General features: G+C 61.4%; 2 protein-coding genes across 4 annotated transcripts in view; one reads left to right on the forward strand and one right to left on the reverse strand.

Annotated features, from left to right (window-relative positions):
- The window catches only part of C1H19orf12 (chromosome 1 C19orf12 homolog), a 79,186-nt gene that overhangs the window by 44,964 nt on the left and 12,676 nt on the right, over positions 1-21,546 (forward strand). For 2 of the 3 annotated variants that reach the window (XM_025425296.3, XM_025425297.3), the window contains exon 1: positions 20,862-21,484. The exons of the other annotated variant lie outside the window; for it this stretch is intronic. In XM_025425296.3, the coding sequence (XP_025281081.2) occupies positions 21,054-21,484 (431 nt within the window). In that variant the 5' untranslated portion in view covers positions 20,862-21,053. Of the gene's footprint in view, positions 1-20,861; positions 21,485-21,546 lie in introns of those variants that run through there. 3 annotated transcript variants of the gene reach the window in all.
- The window catches only part of POP4 (POP4 homolog, ribonuclease P/MRP subunit), a 42,853-nt gene continuing 27,369 nt past the window's right edge, over positions 6,063-21,546 (reverse strand). Inside the window, exons 6-11 of the mRNA XM_025421875.3 lie at positions 12,036-12,088; positions 10,293-10,516; positions 8,964-9,041; positions 8,746-8,807; positions 7,197-7,298; positions 6,063-6,517 (exon numbers count right to left, since the gene is read on the reverse strand). Coding sequence (XP_025277660.1) covers positions 6,381-6,517; positions 7,197-7,298; positions 8,746-8,807; positions 8,964-9,041; positions 10,293-10,516; positions 12,036-12,088 — 656 coding nt within the window. The 3' untranslated portion in view covers positions 6,063-6,380. The remainder of the gene's footprint in view (positions 6,518-7,196; positions 7,299-8,745; positions 8,808-8,963; positions 9,042-10,292; positions 10,517-12,035; positions 12,089-21,546) is intronic.

Genomic DNA, 21,546 nt, shown 5'->3' on the forward strand with positions numbered 1-21,546 from the left:
AGCGCGGACGCAGGGAGCCGGCCTGGGAGCGAGGCCGCTGTCACACAGGAGAGGCAAACGTGGCGGAGTCCGAGCCCTGCACCTCTGCCCTCGCTCGACCGCCGAGTGGCCTAGTCCCGGCTCGGGCCATGGGTTCTGAGCGATGCGGCAGGCGCCGCCCGGGGCCACCCACAGACCCGCGTGAGCAGGTGCGGCGGCGTGGGCGCTCGGCCGGGCTGCCCTGACTCGTGGCCGCTTCCCTCCGGCCTGCGGACTGTGTGGCGGCAACAGGACCCCTGGGGACGCGTCTCGCGGGATCTGGGGGGCAGCACCTGAGCGCTCCGGGCTGATGTGGGGCTCGCGCCTGGACCCAAGGCCTCCGCACCCGGGAGCGGCTTCCTGAGGCCGCGGCCAGGCCCCATCCAGCCTTCTTGCTTAATGAAAAACAAATTCCTGAGTAATTTATTTTTCTGTGTGTGTGTGTGTTTTTTTTTTTAATTTTTATTTATTTATGATAGTCACACAGAGAGAGAGAGAGAGAGAGAGGCAGAGACACAGGCAGAGGGAGAAGCAGGCTCCATGCAGGGAGCCCGACGTGGGATTCGATCCCGGGTCTCCAGGATCGTGCCCTGGGCCAAAGGCAGGCGCTAAACCGCTGCGCCACCCAGGGATCCCTGTGTGTTTTTTTTAATTTTATTGTTACTGTTTTTTGTCCCCCCATAAAACCGCAGGAAGGCGAGGGGGAAGCCCAGGAGCGGGGAGGCAGCTGAGGCTCGTGCTCCCGCCCGGGGTTGACATTCGGGGAATCCTTGCGGTGGGGCCGGGCCCTGCGGGGTCCCGAGGGTGAGGGGGCACAGCAGGCGGCCCGAGGGCGGGACCGGGGTCCCTGGGCCCCTGCCCCGCGCTGCTGCTCCCTGCAAAGGTACAGTCTGCGCCCCAGGCACCCCCGCTGACGTCTCCCAAGGGGACCCTGGCCTCGGCGCCCTCGCCTGGACCTGAGGGACAGATCCCAGCTGCATCTCAAGGTCACCAGGGCCCCGGACTGGACGTGGAGCCGGAGAAGCTGGCGCTTCCTCCCACTCGCCAGGACGAGGAGGGCCGTTCTGGCGCCGTTGGGGTTTTACACGTGGAGCCTAGAGCCTCAGCTCCGAGAGGCTGCGACAAGGGAGACTGTCGGCGGGTGCAGAGCCTCGGGGAGGGCCAGCGGCCCGGAGGCTCCTGTGCCGGCGTATTTGTCCCATACTCTGGGGCCAAGCTGCAGGGCTTCAGCTCCCAGCTCGCTCCGGCCCCTGACTTCACTCCTCTGGGCCTCCATGTCCTCATCTGCAAAATGGGAACAAGACAGCACTGACCTCATCAGGTAGCTGGGAGGACAAAGCGTGCCAAACGCTCAGAATAGCGCCTGGCAGGTGCTTCCTAAGTGTTCACGCGCCAAGGAGCTTGTGCGCTCCACTTGTTAAAAATTACGTATATACGAACTTCACCAACTCAATTCACATTTTCCCGGAGACTTTAATTTCGAAAATGAGGGATGAGACGTCCAGAAGTAATTTTGTCGCCGTGATAAACCCAAATCACCAAGAAATGGGGGCCAAGCTCTCCGTGGCGAGTCAGGCCGTGTGCAGGTCAGCGTGGCTTATGCTCGGCACCGACCCCGGTGCACCGCGCTCAGAAGCGACGAGAACATAGAGCTCCCCCGTCTGTTGCCTGTTGCGACTGGATCCGCAGCTCTGGCCCTGGACTCAGGGCTCCGCAGGGAGCTGAGCCCCAGGTGGCCCTTCTCACTCTCCTCCCCCCACGTCCCCCAACACCGCGGACGCAGGAGCCCCGTGGCCAGAGTCCGCCCTGGGCCGACTGCAACCGGAGCGGAGACCTGGGGCCTCTCCAGGAACGGGGGCTTCCCTGTGCAGAGGGGGCCCAGAGGGTGACCTGAGGCAGAGGCAGGCCGCGGCGGGAGCAAGACGACGGGTGGGAGACGCTCCCGTCGGGATGCTGGGCAGGTGCCCACGTTGCGGACTCGGGCTCCTCTGCTCACCCACGTTTCCAGTAGGAATAAGACACGCAGAGAAACAGCGGGAACCTGGGCTTCCCCGACGAGCCAGGGGACCCTTCCGTGCCCTGCGGGAGGCCGCGGAGGTGGGCTCCCCGGGCTGGAACCCGGTCCCTGCCTCCTGCACCCGGGGCTGGCGGGTCCCTGGGGACGAGCCCACGCCCAGCACGCCGACCCTCCCAGAGGCAGGAGGAGGTGTGACCCTGCGCTCCTGGGCCGGCAGCGTGACCGGAACAGCGTTAGGGTCAGACGTCCTGGGGAGACAAAGAGCCAGGAGGGTGCTTTCCATCTCAGCTCACACTGGGGAATGGGGAGGGGGGGAGGGGGGAAGGGGGGCTGCACCCCCTGCAGGGCTCAGCTCCTGCAGGTTAAATGCATCAAATGCATGGGTCACCACCACCACACTCCCCGAATCACGTCATTCGGGGCTGAAAATGGAGGTCAGGGGTCAGGGGGGCCTTGAGCTCGGGTTTCCTGAGGCAGGTCAACCTCCCAGGCAGGTCGCCCGCACCGGGCCCACGGGTGAAGCTGGAGGGGATGGAGGGGACAGGGAGGGCAGGCCGCTGTGGTCGCTGTAACTCAGGAGGGTGGGTCTGGGGGGCGGGACCCTGGGGGGGCCATGACCCGGGTCAGACCCACGTGTGGGCTTGGAGCAGGACGGTGACAAAGGCCCCGGGCTGTGCTGTGGCCGTGGGGTGGGGGGCGGGGGACACAGACGCCTCAGGACGGAGCGAAGGCTTAGCCACGGCAGGTGCCCCGAGAGGCCACAGGAGATGTGCCCACGGGGAGCGAGCGCTGGCTCTGGGACAGCAACGCACCGGCTCCGTGCAGGGTGGGGGCAACGCGGTGCGCCCCCACTAAGGCACGTCCGCCGGCCCCCCGCCCCCCCCCAGCCCTCCGGCTCCGCGGTGGCAGGTGCACCAAGGGGAGGCCAGGCCACGGGGGTTGGGCCCCTCGGGGGGGCCTGGTCGGTTCCGGACCCTGCTGGGGACCCGGCCCCACACCGCCCTGTGCGCCCGCCTCTGCGGGTCTACTTAGCACCGCGCGTCCTTCACGGCTCAGGAAAAATTACCAAGAATGTTATTGACTCTAATTCTAATTTGTCTAGCACTCGTGTTAATGACGCCTATTTAAGACATCCATTAGGGGCCCGTGAGGTTAATTAAACGGACAATTCCAGAACAGTTCTATTAGGAACCCCCCCCCATTAAATTAATATTATAGACATTTAACAGATGTCCTAATTAGGCATTATGGCGAAGAAATGCAAACTAAATTAAAACAAAAGCCATTGTCCAGAAAGAAAGCTCTTTACCGTAATTTATGGCTTTTTTGGGGAATGTGACTGTTTCCTCCTCAGAACCTGAGATGAGCCCTTCTGACCATCTTTCCCAGCATCTGGAACCCGTCACCCCGAGCCCCAATCTTCCGTCACAGGCAGGTGTCGCGGCCGGACCCCATCTGGAGTCCACGGGCCTCACCCGCGTGACGGAGCAGAGCAGCGCGGGCTGCAGGAAGGCCCAGGCTCCCGCGGCAGGAGGGGACCGAGCCCGGCCCGCTGGCGGGGGCACGGAGGGGCTCGGTGGTCTGGGGACGCGGGAGCGGGGCTGGCGACGGCGGGCGGCAGCAGCTCGGCTCCTGAGCGGTGCTGACCCAGCGCTGGGGGGAGCCGGCCGGGCTCGTGGGACGGCGTCCTGCAGGCGGCGGAGGGGCTCCAGCAGGGGCCCCGGCACGTGCACTCGACGACGTCCCACGAGTTCCCTGCAGGCCTCCTGCCCCGGGTGCCGGAGGTGGAGGGAGGCCCTAAAGGTGGCGCCGTAACCCGCAGGGCCGCTGTCCTAACAAGAGTTAGAGACGCCAGACGGCGCTCCCCGCAGCTGCAGAGGCCAGGTGGGGACACGGCAACAAGGCGGCCAGGGAGACGGCCCTCAGCGGGCCCAGCCTGCGGCCCACCCGAGTCCTGGGCGTCCAGCCGTGGGGCAGCAGGTGAAGAATTTTCTGGTGTCCACGCAGCCGACGGCAGAGCGGTTAGGCGGCCCGAGCCAGCGCCGCGGCGACGACCGTGCCGGCCCCACCGTCCTGCACCATCCCTGGAGAGGCTCCGGCCTGTCCTGTGGGCCCCGCAGTTGGCCGCTCGGCCCACTCGCATTTGGGAGAACAGAGGGTCCCGGGCTGATGCCCCCCGGCCCACAGCTCCCGAGTCTCGCCCTGAGGTGACCGCTCTGCTGCCGTGCGGCCCTCCGGGGTCTCCGGTGCCCGACGGTGGGCGCAGGAGGCCGACACGGCCTCGGCCCTGCTCGGTCCTGCTCCAGCCGTGGAGGAGGGGCCTGGGCTGCAAACGACCACACGCCCTCCACGAGCGGCCCCGTCCACCTCCCTGGGCCTCGGCCTCCCGGGGCGCTCCCTGAGAGCCAGTGTCCGCCTGGGCTGGGCCCTTGGAGGATGGCCGGTCCTCAGGGCACAGGACCCCAGGGCATCCTAGAAAGAGGCAGGCGCCTTCTCCGCAAGCGTCCTTGGGGGAAGGGGACGGAAGCCCACAGAGGAAACAGCCGTTCACCGCAGACGTGAGTCTGCACCAAACAAGAGCGGGTTTCACGAGGCAAGTGGCACCACCACGTTTCTGGAAAGCAGCCGCATGTGCACCCAGGGGCGCCCTCCCCAGCTGAGGGCTGGCACGCGCAGTGCGGTTAGGGAGTCACGGCGCCCCGGCCGTGGGCACCGGGCACAGGCAGGCGTCGCAAACGCCCCCGGCCCCAGCGGGAGCGCAGGTGCTAAAGGCCCGCGTGACGCCGCAGAGCAGCCTCCTTATCCCTGCGCTCAGACCCCGGCTCGGCAGCCAGTCCGCGGTGCCGCAAGGCTGTGGGCGCACAGGGCTCAGGCGGTGCCGGGGGCCGAGAGCTGCGGCCCAGGCAGCGACCACCCCTGGGGCAAGGCCCCGTGGGCACGGACACGGCGACCCCGAGCCCTGGGAGGCGCCGAGGCAGGCCTTCCTGCCCGGCCAGTCCCAGTTCACGTTTCCCGTCCCAGGGGGTTTGTCCTCCCGGGCGGAGGCCCCGCGGGACCCAGGGACCACGCGTCCGGCCCTGCTGCTGCTCCTGGAGCCAAGGGAACAGCAGCCCGTGCTCTGCTGCGGGTTTGCGGCCAGGAATGTTTCTGGCCTCGCCCGGTCGGGGGCACAACAACTTCTCCCCGAAAGGGGCCGTAGGTCCTGAGCGCGCGGCGCTCCGAGCAAGGCACACGGAAGCCGGCCCAACCCCGTCCCCACCCGGGCCTGCCCCGCGGGGCCGCGCTCGTGGGCTATAGGTGCCCGCCACACGGGCCTAGCCTGACCCCAGAGCCCGGGCCTCCGGCCGCAGAAGGCGAGGGCTCCGCTGAGCAGGGAGTGCTGGGGACGCCCCTGGGGTCAGCCTCGGGGGCGCTGCGGTCCTGCCCCCGTCCGCCAACCCCTGTCCCGGAGTCCAGGAGCCCAAGAGCCACGGGAAGGTGGATCCCTGTGGACCGAGCTCCCGGGCTCCCGGTGAAGGGCCACCAGGAGCACCGCCGACCTGGCTCCCTGCCCCCGGGCCGTCCCAGCTCTCCCTCCCAGAGCCCACGAGCCCCAGCCCCTCGGCAACGTCGCGGTCGCTCATCTGCTTTCCCGGAATAGCAAAGGAAACGGCAGTCGGCCAGAGGTCGAGGGCGGGCGTGAGCTAAAGCAGCCACTGTCCTCGGGAACGGGCGCCTGAGGGCAACTGTCTGCACCTGAAGCGGCGCTGCCAGCAGGCACCACCTTTCACCAACAGCCTCTCAGCGCCTACGTGGATGTTTTACTGTGACGTCAATGACGGGTTCATCGCAGAGCATTCACGAGACACAGAAAAGGATGAAAAAGAAGTAAAACCCAACTATTGCCACCAGGCAGGTCACGGTGTGCGGGTCCTGCCAGGCTCTTCTCCCCCGGGGGCGGGACCGACTCGACGCCATCCAGACACACGCAGCCCCGCGTTCCCTGCTCCGCAGCTCAGGGCAGGGTTTCTTTCCAGATGATGAATGGTTCTTTTCTGTTTTTTAAAGATTTTATTTATTTATTCATGATAGACACACACAGAGAGAGGCAGAGGGAGCAGCAGGCTCCATGCCGGGAGCCCGACGTGGGACTCGATCCCGGGACTCCAGGATCACGCCTGGACCAAAGGCAGGCGCCAAACCGCTGCGCCACCCAGGGACCCCCCGATGAATGGTTCCTAACTCTGGTGGTGACGCGCCGCGCTGGTCGAGAACCACAGCCGGCCCGGCCACCTCTTCGTGCAAGGAGGGCACGCAGGCGGTCCCAGTCCTCAGGGCACACACAGTCGCCTCCGCAGCAAAGACCTCACAGGTCCACTGTTCCCTTTGCTTTGAATTTCTTTGCTGATCGTTCACTTGACCGAAGCTGGAATTTGCTTCCATAAATGTAGGAAATGAAGCCATCGATTTCCACTGTGAACACGCAGTTCAGCTTGGGGATAACTGGAAGAAAAGGAGGAAAAAGGACAAAAAAATCCCGACAGTGAAGGTCACGTTGGCACATAACGTCATCCCTAAAACATCTCGTGAGAAGGCAAGCTCGAGAAGTGGGGACCCACAGAGCTTGGCAGCACCGGGACGACAGGCGCTCTTGGCCGTTATTCAGATTTAAACACAATTCGATACCCAGCTTCTAGGGTCAAAGGCCCAAGCTCCAGAAGGAACAGCTCCCGGGGTGGTGCTGGTCTCAGGCCCGTGGGCAAGGGGCGTGGACGTGCCAACACACTGGAGCGAGAGCCTGCACTCGCTTCCGGAGCCCCAGGGTCGCCAGCGGGCCCAGGTCTTGCAACTCCAGGGGCAGGCGCTAGCTAAGCTCCACCCTCCGGGGCAGCAGCCTCTGGGCAGGGACGCCCCAGCCATGGACACGGACCCCCGTGGCTGCAAGCACACCAGGCGGCCCCTCCTGCGATCCCATCTGGCCGAGGCTGCTGGCCGCGCTCCCGGACGCCTGAGGGAGAGGCACAGGGCAGGGTCAGGGGCGCCCTCCGCAGCCGGGCACGCAGTCAGCAGCGACCTGCAATCTGTGCTGACGTGGGAGGCCAAACTGCCCCGAGGGGCCACGAGGACAGGGCTGACGGAGCCGGGTGGCCGCGGGCCACGTCACCGAGACACACGCACTTACCTTTCAGGCGGTCTTCTTTGGTGATGATTTTGAAAACGTGCTTCGTTTCCTGTAGGAGGATTCCCGTGACACCCACATAGGAGGGGCATTTGGATTTTGTGACTGCGGAGAGAAGCACATTCAAGGCCTGAGCGTCGCTGGTGCTGGGGGAGCCACAACCAGCGGGGTGGGGGCGGCTGGGGAAGGGTCGTCAGCGGGACGGGGCCCAAACGATGAGAAGCAAGGTCCCAACCCCCCCGCCTGTGGCTCCGCAGCCTCTGGGCTGCCCTGACGCGGCGTCCCCTGGAGGGCCTGCGGCCACGGGGCCTGGGAGGGCCGTGGAGCCAAGAGGTCACGGGGTCCAGCAGCACCGAGACCCAGAGGCAGCCTGGCGGGACCTGAAAGCGCACCTGTCCGTCGTGGCCTTCCCACCACCTCCCGAGCTCTGGCCACAACGGAATCCTGCCACAGGCTGTGGAGCAGCGAGGTGAACAGGCAGCCGGCCCCTCGCCTCTCCTGACCCGCGCCCCCGTAGCCGGCGGACGTTCACGGAGCAGCAGCTATGGGCCTGGCACTGCGGGAGGACGGCGCCTGCGCAGCAGGGACCAAGGCTGTTCTGGGCTCTGCTCTCAAGGAGCAGGAGGGGAACGTGGACCAAATCAGACAACCGATTTTTTCTGATCACGTAACTGCCACAGTAATGGAGACGAAGGTCAGCTTTAGCGATGGCAGGCCCTCGGGGACCTGAACACCGAGAAGCGGTCAGTCTGTGAACGCACAACCCTGGCACAGGGAGAGGACAAGTGCAAAGGCCCCGAGGCGGGGCCAACCCTGGTGTGTGAGCAGCAGAAAGCAGGCGGCTGTGCTTAGACCGGGTGCCTTTCAGACGCAGCAAGGAGAGAAACACGGCCTGAGCTTTGGGACAAGACCTTCCCTCTGGCTGCCGGTTGGGGGTGAAGCGGCGTGCCCGCAGGGAGGGGTTAGGCTCGAGGCATGCAGAGGAGATGGTGTGGGCTCAGCTTCGGTGAGGACACGGGAGGGCTTGGTGCTGAGGCTCAGGAAAGAGAAAACGCAATCCCGCCTGGGGTTTGGGCCTGAACAGCCAGGGTACGCACCGGTACCGAGAGCGGACATGGGAACGCCAGGGGCTGACGTGAGGAGGGGCGGAGTTGTTGTGGGATTGGAGGTTGTGGCGCCCTCTGGACCTGTGGGTGGCTGTGGGGGGAGGGGGCAGCTGGAGGAGTGAAGAGGCGAGGGAAGGGCTGCCCTGCGGAGGGGACTGTGAGCGGATCCTCGAAACTGCAGGGCAACGGACCAAAGGGACGTTGTGTTCTGTTCAGGGCTGGGGGCAGTGCCGGCAGCTGCTGTGCCCTCGGGAGGCAGGAGGGTCCCGTGCGGAAGGGCGCACAAAGACCATTAGAGGATCTACAGAGTGGCCAGAACTGCTCACCTCCCACCCTCAATGCGGGTGATCACGCGACAAGGGGCGTGCCTGACTCCGAGCAGAGCCGCGCGGCCCCCGAGTGACGGCACGGGCGTGCGGGGGACCACGCGCTCTCAGGCCAGTTACCTGAAATGAGAGCCCCGTGAAGGTCTGCCTTTAACAGCTTGGCCTGAATCATCTGTGGCTGCCTGGGAGGTAAACAGAGGCCTCAGTATACGACCATCAGGAGTCCCGAAGGGAGCACACAGTCCGCAAACTTGTGCGGCCAGCTGGCCCCGAGGCCATTCACTGTGGTCGTAGGACTGGGGCTGTGCAAAGGGCAAGGCTTCGGAAGAGCAACTCACGTGTCCGGCTTGAGACCGCCGCACAAGTCCCGGATGTACTGCTTCCAGAGCTCATGCAGAGGGAGAAAAAGATTGTACCTGCGGCAAAGTTACAGAGAAGCAGAGTCAGGCGACGTGAGCTTGGGACGGAACATCGGAAGAGCCAGCGCGTAGCCTGAGGCCAAGGACTGCGAGCTGGGTCGGATCCCGGTGGTACCGTGGGGAACCTGACTACAATCAGGACTTCGGGCCCTGAACCTCTAGCGGTCCCACTGCCAGAGCCCTCTCGAGGCCACGGCGGGAGGAAGCTGCTGGCCTCCTTGGCCCCGCCGTCCTTCCTGCCGGCCGGCTGCAGCCTGGACAGCTGGCGCCCAAGTGGATCCCGCAGACCACGAGGCAACACGCAGACGCGGAGCAGCCAGGATGCACCCAGGGCGACACACCAGCCCGCGGGGGTGCTCACCCACACTTCCGTTCATGAGGGTTGTCTCGCTTAAGCGCTGCTGTGAGGTCGTGTGCTAAGAGCTGACCCCGGGGGGAGGCGGGGGGTACACAGGAGTTGCTGGCTGTCGTGCACGTCCCCACATAAGGTAACGGGTCCGTCTGGAAGGTGAGTGAGCAAGGGGCAGGCCCGAGGGGAGGGACCAGGTGAGGGCACCTCAAAGGCTTTGTCTGGGGTCATGATGACGGTCCCGGCGCCTCATGGGGAACCTGTTTCAGGAAACTGTGGTCAGACAAACGGGAACCTCAGGCTCTAACTCCAAGTGGGCTCTACTGGTGCAGACACCAGCCAGGAAAACGTGGGCAGCAGTGGCCCCTTCCTCCTTCTCCACCCGAAGCCCAGCTCTTTCTGCAAGAAGGGCCACGGACAAAGTGACTGACTTGGTCCCGAGGGACGTGGGCGGCTTTCTGGCTACTGACTTGGAGCCAAGTCTACACAGTCTGAAGACACGCGCACGCAGAACCACGGCCAAGGAGGGATGTAGCGTGGGCTGGAGGGAGGAACCCCCCCCCCCCGCAGAGGGACGCATCCTGCCCAGAAAGTTCTGGCTCGCGTGGGCAGCACGTTCTCCGGCAGCAGAACCCCAGTGAAGGGCTCCGTCTAGGGCCACTGAAAGCTGTAAGAGTAACGTGCAGATGCATCAGGTCCTCTTTCTCTAGGAAAGCTGACAGACAGACGGCCTGCTGCCAGGGGTGCCAGGCTCACGTATGGTTGGGGCCTCAGCTACGGCGCGGACAGACGGACAGACGCCAGACAGGCTTTCAAAGCCAAGTGAAGGCCGGCTGCCCCCTCGTGGCCGACGCAGGAGGAGCGCCCCAGGCCCAGCAGGACCCGGAAGGCGGGCATACCTCTGCTGCTCTGCCGTGATGTCAAAGAGGTGCAGCTCCCTCCTCTGCCGGGCGGACAGGCCTTTGGATCTTTTTCTCTTCTCCTTCCGTTTGCGGCGGGTGAAGTACTCCAGGACCACAGCCTTGCGTTGCAGCTGGTCCTCGCAAGCCTGCTGGCTCATGCGGGGCATGCTGCGCTTCAGGAAGGCTCTCACGAAGGCCTCGGCCTGCTGCGCTCCCGGAAGCTGCACGGGGACAAGGCGGCTCGCTGTCCACCGCTCTGGTTGGGGCAGCCCCAGATCCCGGGCCCCACTACACCCCGCAGACGGGGTGCCTTCCTGACCACCCGCCTCCCCGCCGGGCCTCACACAGCCTCTCATCTGCTCCAGGTCAGCTACCCACAGCTGTCCAGATGCAAAAGTCACGTTCAGGTACAGACTCGTGACCGCCCCACAAAACAGCCTCGTCAAAATTCAACTTCCTACCCTATTTCTCTGAGGCATACTTTGGTATGGATTGAAAAACAAAACAAAAAAACACCCTGATAACAACCGACCCTTTATACTTGGAATAAAACGCTTCTCTGACTCTTGGCAGGGAGGAAAGGCTGAGAAACGTACGACAACGGTATTCATTCACTCACAGCGCGACAAACGCAAGCTCAGAGTAGAACCCAGCTATGCCCTGGAGGGTGAGATGATCCCAACACTTGGGAACAGGGCACCACGTGGTGCCCCGGAGTGGGCCGGGCCTCGGGGGGTAGGAATCGGGACGCTGCGTCCCTGTCGCAATCCTCCTGTCCGCCTGCGCGGGTCCCTGTGGACGGACGCATCACGGCTGCTCGCTCAGTCGGCTCGCACATCACCGGCAAAAAGGGGGTGCCAGGGCATCCCAGCCTCCTGTGCTCACTCTCCCCACAGAGGGCACAGTGTCATCTGGTCTTGACCTAGCACAGGCTCTTCGGACTTGTGGGCAACAGAACTGCCACAGCTGTGCGCGACCCCCGAGAGAACTCCTAACATCACCGCCTCTCGGGGTGGGAGTTCCACTGGTCGCCCGTCCTTCAGGCGCGTGTGTCCTGGGTCGGCCCCAGCCCCGGGGAGCACCGTCTTCCCGAGTCCTGCCTCTTGGCCGAGCCATTCCCTGAAGCCCTGACGTGCTAACCAGGCTGTACACACATGAGGCCGATGTGTCGGGCATCAAGCTCTCCGTAATGGAGAAGCAGAGGTGACGGGGCTATGAAGATGGGATCCACTTAACCCTCAGGGTGCTCACAGCTCAAGCAAGGCAGCCGGCTTTAGACTCTACCTAGGTTCACTATCACCGTTATTATCACAGCGACAGGACAATGATTTGCTTCCTTTAGGTACTCAAGCTGCCTTCCTTCATGAAGAAACCAAGTGAAGGTCTATCGGTCCCGTAGGACCTTGTGGTCACGTTGGGTCCCTCATTACGAGTCACCAGTGGAGCTTCGGCCAAACCGACAAAGAAGGTGTGCGGGATCCAGGTGTCCCCGTAAACTGCACTCGCGAGGTGCCAGCGCTCAGCAGCAGGATTAGGGGGGCACAGCCCAGTGTCCCTACACGGCGGGAGACGACACCGGGTCCGGGCGTCCCAGTTCACCCGACAGGGGGGCAAAGAGGCCAGCGCGGGCAGGGCCATGGGAACAGCAGGCCTCGACTGGGCCCGACACGCGCGCTGGAGACGAGGAGGAAGGCTCCGAAGGACACCAGCCCCGCGGCGCCGAGCCCGGCCGCGCCCTACCTGAACCTCCAGCTCCTTCGCCTCTTTCTGGGAAAACGCACGGTAGGTGGCACCTGCGGGATCCAAGCAGACGAGAGAACGAGAAGTGATCAGTTCTGGCTGCAGGGCCGAGACCCGCGGCTTTTCTTTCTTTCTTTCTTTCTTTTTTTTAAAGAGCTTGTTTATTCACGAGAGACACCGAGAGAGGCAGGGCCTCGGGCCGGGGGAGTAGGAGGCTCCCCGCGGGGACCCGACGCGGGCCTGGATCCCGGGACCCCGGGGTCACGCCCCTCCCCCCCCCCCGCGCCCCCACATCTACGCGTTTCACGTCGTTCTGCTTCCGAGCAACCCTCGAGGGTCGCCGTTACCCCAGCGCGCCCCCGAGACCCCGTCCGAGATGCTGACGCCAGCGCCTGGGCGGGGCCGGGTGGAGGAGGGGCCGCAGCCCCGCGCAGCCCGCCCCTCCCCCCCGCGCAGCCCCGGCCCCTCCCCCCCGCGCAGCCCCGCCCCTCCCCCCGCGCAGCCCCCGCCCCTCCCCCCGCGCAGCCCCGCCCCTCCCCCCGCGCAGCCCCGCCCCTCCCCCGCCCCTCCCCTCCCCCCGCAGCGCCGCGCCAGCACGTCCCTTACCCTTCATCCTCGGGTCCTCCCGGGCCGGGGCGGCCCCGCGTCTCGGCCTCCGCGTCCCTCCGACCGCCGGGGGCTCCGCGGGCCTCCCCGTCCCCGTCCCCGTCCCCGTCGCCGCGCCCCTCGGACGCCGCACCCGCAGGCTCCAGCCGGCAGCCGGGCTCGGGGCGCGGGGCTCTGACGCGCCGCCTGTGACGTCACTGACGCGCGACCCCGCGGCCGCGCCTGCGCAGGAGGCCGGCCCCGCCCCCGAGGGGGCTCCGCGGGTCAGGGCGTGGGAGGCGGGGTCTGCGCGCGGGGGCTCGGGGGGCGGGGCTCCGGGGGCGGCGTGGGGCGCGCGTGGGCTCCTTGCCCCTGGCCCTGGCCCTGGCGACTGGTTCCGAGGAGCGACCCCGCGGCCAGGCCAGGCCGAAGCAGGCGCCGCCGCAGCGCGTGGGGTCCGGTGCCCGCGTCCCCGGCTCAGCGCCGCCCGCCCCTGCCCGTGCGTCGGGGACCCGGGGTGCCCCGGCCTGAGCCGCGCCAGGCCAGCGCCATCGGCCGTCTTCGGCTTCCGCCGCCTCGGGGGGCCGCCTCCTGTCCCCAGGGCCCGCCGCCGCGTCGTGGACCTCGGGGTGCACCTCCCCGTGGAGCCTCCTGCCTCCGTGCGGCCGGAGAAGCACGTCCTTGGGGTCTCGTCTGTGCCGCGCCGCGTGGGGAGCCCAGGGGGCCGGACCGCGGCCTTGGGCCCCAGCACAGACGCCCGCGGCTCCTGCGTGATGGGGCGTCCTGCGCGGCTGCAGGGCAGGGCTCGGAGGTGCGGTCCTGCGCGCTGCACACACCTGGGCGCTGCGCACACCTGGGCGCTGCACACACCGCGCTGCGCACACCTGGGCGCTGCACACACCTGCGCGCTGCACACACCTGCGCGGCCTGCTTCCGGGCGGTCGCGGTGAACCGAGCAGCGCGGGGGCTGCAGACCTGCTCGTGCTCCAATCTGCAGCCTTCCTCCCGGGCGCTCCTTCCTCCCTCCCGCCCAGGGCCAAGCCCCCACCTCCGGGACCGGCTCCAGGTCATCCGCCTTCTGCCATAGGTCAGGCTCGCCCCGTCCGGGCCTTTCCTTGCTCAGACCGCGCACGGACGAAGACTTGCATACTGAGCAGAAGGCGTCCCTTCCCCACCCAGCCTCTTGGTCCTGCCTGCCCTGGCTCCCCGTTCCTCCCCTTCTCTGCCAAGCTTCTCAAAGTCTGGCCTGTGCCACTTCTGCCCGACTCATTCACTCGCCCCCCTCGAGTCTTCTCTGGTGAAGGGGACCAGTTTTCCATGTTGGCAAAACCAGTGAAACAAGCATGTAGGGCATATAGAAGGTCACAGCCCAGGATGTGCCCATGGCACGGGTGGCATTGTGCCCGTAAGCCCCTCTGGCGCTGAACCCAGGGCCTCTGGGGCAAGGACACTCGGAGCCCTTTAGTTTCTTAAGACTCTCCCTGCCCTGGTTTCCAGAACTTCATTCTCCGACGAGCTTCCTTCTACTGGTGTCTTTCTTCTCCTCCTACATCACAGTCTCTTTTGTGTGTACTTTGTCGTTGTGGGTTTTATATTGAAGACACCGTCCTGCCTCCACCACAAGCTCTTTCCAGTTGCCCTTGAGGTTTTATTTACTAGATCTGTGTACTTGCTTCCAAATATTTATTTCTGGTCCCAACCTCCCCCATGAGGTAAGTGAGTTTCCAGGAAGAGAGAGGTCCATACAGAGCCCAGGGTTCTCCTCAAGATGAGGAGACGGAGTTGGAAAATCAGGGAGGCCAAAGTGACTGGCATTTTCAGGCAACCTACCAGAGGAGGGGCGGGGGTGGGGGGGTGAAGCGAGAGAGCTAGGAAGGGAAGGAGGGAGAGGGAGCACCCGGAGTCCTCACGTTCCACTCAAGTCAGTCACGCATGGGAGGAAAATTCTTTTTTTTTTTTAAATTTTTATTTATTTATGATAGTCACACACAGAGAGAGAGAGAGAGAGAGAGAGAGAGAGGCAGAGACACAGGCAGAGGGAGAAGCAGGCTCCATGCACCGGGAGCCCGACGTGGGATTCGATCCCGGGTCTCCAGGATCGTGCCCTGGGCCAAAGGCAGGCGCCAAACCGCTGCGCCACCCAGGGATCCCGAAAATTCTTGAGGCATCTGAAAGTACTTCTGAAAAGAAGCAGGTAGAAAAAAGTCTCTGGACTCCTATGGGCTGGAATAAGTCTTGCTCCCAACAGCAAACATGGAAAACCTTGTAATGCCCTGTGTACTAAAATACTCAGGACTCCACAATTTACATGAAATGGACTGATTTCCTGAAAGACACAAACTACTAATGCCTAGTCATGAAAAAAAGTAGATAACCCAAATGTCCCAATATCTATTAAAGAAGATAAATGTATAATTTAAAACCTCTGCCCAGGGTACCTGCCTGGTTCAGTCAGTAAAGTGTGTGACTCTTGATCCTGGGGGCATGAGGTCAAGCCGTATGCTGGGTGTGGAGCCTACTCAAAATGAAACACAATGAACAGACAACCACCACCCCCACCAACAACTTCTCATTAAAAATATTCTATGCCCTGGTGTCTTTAGTACAGAAGTCTACCGATCACTGAAGAAGAAATAGAGTCAATTCAATCCAAACTCTGCTAGAAACATGAAGATGAGGGAAGAGTTCCTAATTTATTCTGAGGCCAGCATTACCTTTAATTTGAAACCAGAAAAGACAAAAGAATGGAGGAAGGCACATTAAAATTTCTCATGCACATTAGATGTGAACATTCTTCTTTAAAAAAGATTTTATTTATTTATTAATGAGAGGCACAGTAGAGAGAGAGAGAGAGAGAGAGAGAGAGGCAGAGACACAGGCAGAGGGAGAAGCAGGCCCCATGCAGGGAACCCGATGTAGGACTCGATCCCGGGTCTCCAGGATCACACCCTGGGCCGAAGGCAGGCGCTAAACCACTGAGCTACCCGGGCTGCCCAGATGTGAACGTTCTTAAGATTTTAGCAACTTGTATCCAACAAAACATAAAGAATATATCACAGCCAAGTGGCATTTATTGTAGGAAGGAACACAAGCACAGTTTAACATTTGAATATAAACCAATGTAGTCATTTTTAAGAAAAAGGAAAATCCTATAATCTCAGTAGATGTAGAAACTAATTTGACAAAACCCAACATCCAAACATGGCAAACTTGTAAAAAAAAAATAGTATTCATAGTAAAAATCCATGGTGATCTAGGAATAGAATACAATTTTGTCATGGTGATAGAGAGTTTCTGTGAAAAACCTGCTAACATCATCCTTAATGGTGAAAGAGGAAGCACTTTTCCCATAAGATCAGGAACAAGACAAGTACATTCATTCTTACCACTTTCATTCACTTCTATGCTGGAGGTGGTAGTTGGTGCAATAAGACATGAAAAGAAAAAACAATAAGCCAGCGTATATTTCATAAAGGGAAAAGCTAAACTGTATGAATTTGCTGACAGTATCCACCTAAGTAAAAATTATAAGGAATCTACAAGAAAACAGCTATTGAACTTATACAGGAGGTTAATAGGGTTGCAAGAAAAAGATCAACGTGAACGAGCACACTGCATTTCCTTAAACTAGCAATAGTGAGAAATTTAAAGTTAAAACCACTCACTTTATGATAGCATCAGAAGTTCTAACCACCGACAGATAAATTTGGTGAAAGATGTGCAAGTCCTGTAGACTGACACCTAGAAGACACTGCTGAGAGAAATCGGGGACTCGCAGAAACGAGGGGACGTACGCCACGTTCATGGGTCAGAAGACTCAATGTTGTTAAGCTGTCAATTCTCTTCAACTTGATCTATGCATTTCACGTTATGTCCATGAAAATCCTAGATGTGTTTTGTAGAAACGGACATGTTAATTAAAAATGTATACGTAAGTGCGAAGGTCCTAGGGTCGCCTACATGATTTGGAAAGGAAGAATCCAGTTGGAAAACCTGCACTAAGTAGAAAGGGAGCAGGTGCGTTGCCAGTTGCGCTTGGAGCTTTATGGCCTGGAGCTTTATGGCCAGGTGTGGAGCCAGTCGTCCACCCGTATCTCATTGCCAAGGTGAGTCCGTCTGTGCACACACTGGGTGTTGGCCAGCTGATCTCCTGGGGTCCCTTTCTTCTACCACACCCCCCTCTCCCCAACCATCTGGGATTTGGCTCACAGACCACACCCACAGCCTTCTGTGGGATGTGCTGGAGCCCCAGAGCCTCCTCCTTGTGAGGGGAGAGTATCTTCTCACTTGGAGCAGCCCATAGACAGGAGTGCCCGCTGTAGGGGAAGAAACCCTTTCCATCTCTGCCTTGAGGCAGGTCAAACTCTGGGGTGTAAGGGATCCTTCGGAGCCTCCCAAGGGTCCGCCCCAATGTGCCGCTCACTGGGAATCACGCCCTTGCCGTCTTCTCCCTTCTCCTCCTGCTTCCCTGCCGCCCCTCACTGGCTTCTTCAGAAGCTCGTTCTCAACAAGTCGGTCACACCCAAGGGAAGCAAGTGCTGGCGGGGACCTAGTGGCCTCGCTGCCCCTTTCCTTTCCTCCCGCCCCGTCCTTTAGGGATTCGGGGCTAGGCTTCCTGTTTTGGAAGAAACCTCCTCCAGGTGTCTCCATCAACGAGTTCTGCTGACACACGGGCCTCCTTCAGGAGACCAGCTGCCTTGTGTTCAGAAAGGAGCCTCGTTCACCTGTGTGTCCCTGCCGCTCATGCACCTGGCGACAGACACGGTAGCTGCTGGATGACCCAGCATTCCTGGACTTGCATCTCCTCGTGAGGTTCTGCTCTAAGGGAGCATAAGGCGCCACCTGAGGACGTTGTGTTCTCTGCTGCCTCCCTGACGTGGACGGTTGGGATATCCCAGAGGGCAGCTGGGGGGAAGCTGGATCCTTGCTGCTGTTCTTGGTCCAGTTTCCTGAACCCTGGGCTTTGCGTGAAAACCTTCCTTCCCCCGTGTCCCGCCTGATGGCAGCTCCCACGTTACACACTCCGGTGCTCTGCGATTAGGCAATAATGCAATTGGAACTAATGCCGCAGAGATGATGGTCTGCGGGCCTGTTCATAAAACTGCTTCTACAACATTAAGCTCAATGTGGAGAAAGAGTAAACAGACCTATTTCTTTTTTCCCCTTTTCTTCTGTTTTACATAAAAAGGGAGTTGGTCTCAAAGCAGTTGTGGGTTTTAGGAGTCCTCACGTCTGCTCAGCCTGTCGCTTTCGGGCCGAGACGCATCAGAGGAGCCTTCCCCTGGGATCCGTGTCTGCCGTGCAGCTGGGCAGGCTCTGCAGGCAGATCACGTCCTCGCACCTTGGGCAGCCCCTCGGATGCTTTGCCAAGCTGGTTCCCGGGGACCTGGTGACAGCGGCCTCGTACCCTCCTCCCTTCCCCCTCCTGGGTCGCGTGTGGGTGGGGAGGCAGCGCAGCGTAGGAGGGTCCCTCAGAGCAGCTTAGCTCTCAAACTTCTTTGCTTCAGCCCCTTTACGAGAGTTCTGAGGGCGGCCATCCCTTTTCGGCCTGCAAGGCCTAGAGCTTTCACACAGCTGTCAGAGGCTGCGGAGGGCAGAGGCAGGATCAAATCCTAAATGGGTATAAAAAGTCTGGATTGCATCTCCCAGGAAATTAAAGTATTCAAAAAATTCATGGAATCATTTGAAAATCTGGACCGCAAAGGTATTCCTAAGAGGCAATTACATAGCAATATAAGGCTTTCTTAGGAATGAGGAAAGTCTCACATATACATCCTAACCTTACATCTAAGGGAGCTGGAGAAGGAACAGCAAACACAACAGGAGAAGAGAATAAAGATTAGCGCAGAAACAATGATATAGACAGTGAAGGAAGGTGGAACAGATCAAGCGTTCCACCGTTCAGAGAAGAGACGGCTTCCCAGGGGAATTGTACCAAACATTTAAAGAAGAACAAGTGCATATTCTTCTGAAGCTGTTTCAAAGAATAAAAATGGAAGGAAAACTTCCAAACTTGTTTTATGAGGCCAGCATGACCTCGATCCCCAAACCAAAGGCCCCACCAAAATGGAGAATTACACACCAGTATCCCTGATGAACAAGGATGTCAAAATTCTCAGCAAGACACTGACCAAGGAACTAACAATACCTTGGATGGATTATTCATCACAACCAAGTGGGATGTATTCCTGGGCTGCAAAGGTGGTTCAATCGATCAACGCGACAGATCACATTAATAAAGGAAAAGACAAGAACCATAGGATCTTCCCAATTGATGCAGAAAAAGCATTTTATAAAATAAGGCAACCTTTCTTGATGAAAACACTCCACAGTGTGGGGTTAGAGGGAACATATCTCAATATCACCCAAACCATTTATAAAAACCCCACAGTGAACATCGTTCTCAATGGGCAAGAACTGAGAGTCCCTCCCCTAAGATCAGGAACACGAGGGATGTTGATTCTCACCTCTGTTGTTCAACACAGTAGTAGAAGTCCCAGCCTCTGCAATCAGGCCAACAGAAAAGAAAGAAAAGGCATCCAAATTGTCAAAGAAGAGCTCACTCTCACTCCTCCCAGATGACATGATTCTCTAGGTGGAAAACCCAAAAGACTCCACCCCAGAATTGCTAGAAGTCATACAGGAATTCAGCAATGTGGCAGGATATGACATCAATGCGTGATCTGGCTCAGAGGACTGAAGGGCTCTGGCCCGGAGGACACCTTCCCTTTGCCCCCCACCCCATCCGCGCAGATCCACACACATGAGGGTCCGAGGGGGCTTCCTGCAGGCCCGGCGCACTCTGGCCAGGCTGCGCCCCGGGGATCCGTGCTTGCTGGGGGCGGGGGGCAGAGCAGCGCCCTCCCCTGCGCGCAGCAGAGGCCCCGGGGCCTTTGTCCCGGGGAAGCAGCGGGGTCCCCGCCCGGTGCTGGGAGTGGGGCACGGGTTGCCCGCCGCCTCCGAGCTCCCTGCGCCGCGGCCTTGCCCGGGGCTCCCCAGGGTCACTGGAAGCGGCTTTGCTCCCACCGCGTGGCCTGTCGTCTGCGAGGTTCCTGGAGATGTTCTGAGGAGCTCTCGAGGGAAATGCCTGGCTCCCGCGAGCCACCCCGCCCCCGCCCCCCAGGCAGATGCCCCCGGGCCTGCGGGCCTCGCCCCGGGCTGGCTCCCCCGTGGGCTCCGCGGCCAAGCCTGAGGGCAGCTGCCAAGGGAACCCCCGTGGCGGGTCCGGCGTAGGCAGGGGGACGGGGGAGCGGCCGTGGCCGGAGCAGGGCCTGGGGGACACGGCGCCCCTCGCATCGCTGACGACCCGACCCACGGAAGCCGCACAGACGCCGCCTGTTTATCCGCCCAGGCCTCCCCCCGGAGTCCTCCTGCTCAGGGCCGCGCGTGGGGGTGACGGAGCCTCGTGCACCTGAGGCCCCAGCTGGGAAGCCCTGGGGGAACACGGACGGAGTCTCTGCTGTCCCGGCAGAAAGGGGGCCCGAGAAGGGATGTGCGCCCACGGCACCCCCTTCCCCGCCGCCTTCCAGCCTCAGGTCCGGCGGGTGCCCCCCAGGGGAGCAGGGACAGCCAGCTGCCGGCGGGAAGGGGCGTGGGGGCAAGGGGAGACCCCGGGCAGCTCCCAAGGCTGCGGCGCCCCAACAGAGCTCCGGCCACTGCGGGGCGCCCCTCTCCCAGGAGCTCCCACCGTGGGGGCGTCTCCGTGCTGGAGAATTCCAGGGTCATTCTCCAGCCAGTGGCTTGGTTCATGGGGGCGGGGGGGGGGGCGTGCGTGTGTGGCTGGGGAAAGGGGGTGTTCTCCATACTCCCCGTAGTGTATTCCCTGCGTCCCTCCACACACACCTCTGCACCCTCCCTAGAGGTTCCCCAACCCCAGCTTAGTCCTGGAAGCTGGACACCCCTTCCCTTGAAACCCTAGGAGTAAAGCCCACCCTTAGCCTTTGAAGCTCTCAAACCCAGAGACAAATGCTGCCAGGACGGAAGTGGGGAGCTCGTGGAAAGCCCCTGATGTTGGACTTTGGCCAAACATTTAGCAAATATTAACTCAGCACCTTGAGCTCTCCCCAGTCCAATGAATGGAGGGAGGGGCTTCTGTGGGCCCAAGGCTCAGAGATCCCGCATCAAAGGCCAAGGAGAGAGGCCTCTTGGCCTTTCAGGAAAGTCCAAAGTAAGCTCATCTTAAGTGAGCGGAGGCTGCCGTAGAGGGCTGGGGTTGCAGGTGCCGATGGAGTGCCAGCAGGCAGGGGGTGTGGTGGACTGCCCTCAGGGAGAGCATGTGGAGGAGGAGAGCCCTCAGGCTCTAGGCCAGCCCTGGTCCGGAGGCAGAGGCTAAGGCCACCTAGAGTGAGGCCGAAGACTCCAGAGGAGCAGAGTATTAAGGAAAAGGCTCCAGAGCAGCCGAGGGTGAAGGAGGAGGCTCCAGAGCAGCACAGCATGAAGAAGGCTCCAGAGCAGCACAGGATGACCGCCTCGGTGTTGACTGTTGTGACCGTAGTGGTCACAGCGGTGGTGGCAGTGGTGTTGGCGAAGAGGACGGTGATAGCGGATGTGGGGATGGCCCAGGAGGGGTTTGTGATGGTGGCAAAGGCGGTGGCGCACAAGTGGGTGGAGGCTTTGGTGGACAGTATGGCAGCTACCAAGGAAGAGAGGATGACGGCTGCAGATGCAGAAAGGACGACGACAGTAGAGGAGAAATCGTGGGTGACAAGGGTTATGGAGATGTGCCTGGAGATGGTGATGCAGAAGACAATCGAAGGGTTGGTGCAGAAAGTGACAGCAGTGCTGGCGGAGATGACAGTGGAGCAGATAACTGTGGCATCGGCAGTGCTGCCGGTGGTGGCAGCGGTGGTGGCCATGGCACTAAGGTGATTGGAGATCAGAAAGCCGGGGCTGGAGGGGGGTGCGAGAGGGGGGACATGCTGGGAGG

The sequence above is a fragment of the Canis lupus genome, chromosome 1 (assembly GCF_003254725.2).
Source record: "Canis lupus dingo isolate Sandy chromosome 1, ASM325472v2, whole genome shotgun sequence".
NCBI classification, from domain to species: domain Eukaryota; kingdom Metazoa; phylum Chordata; class Mammalia; order Carnivora; family Canidae; genus Canis; species Canis lupus.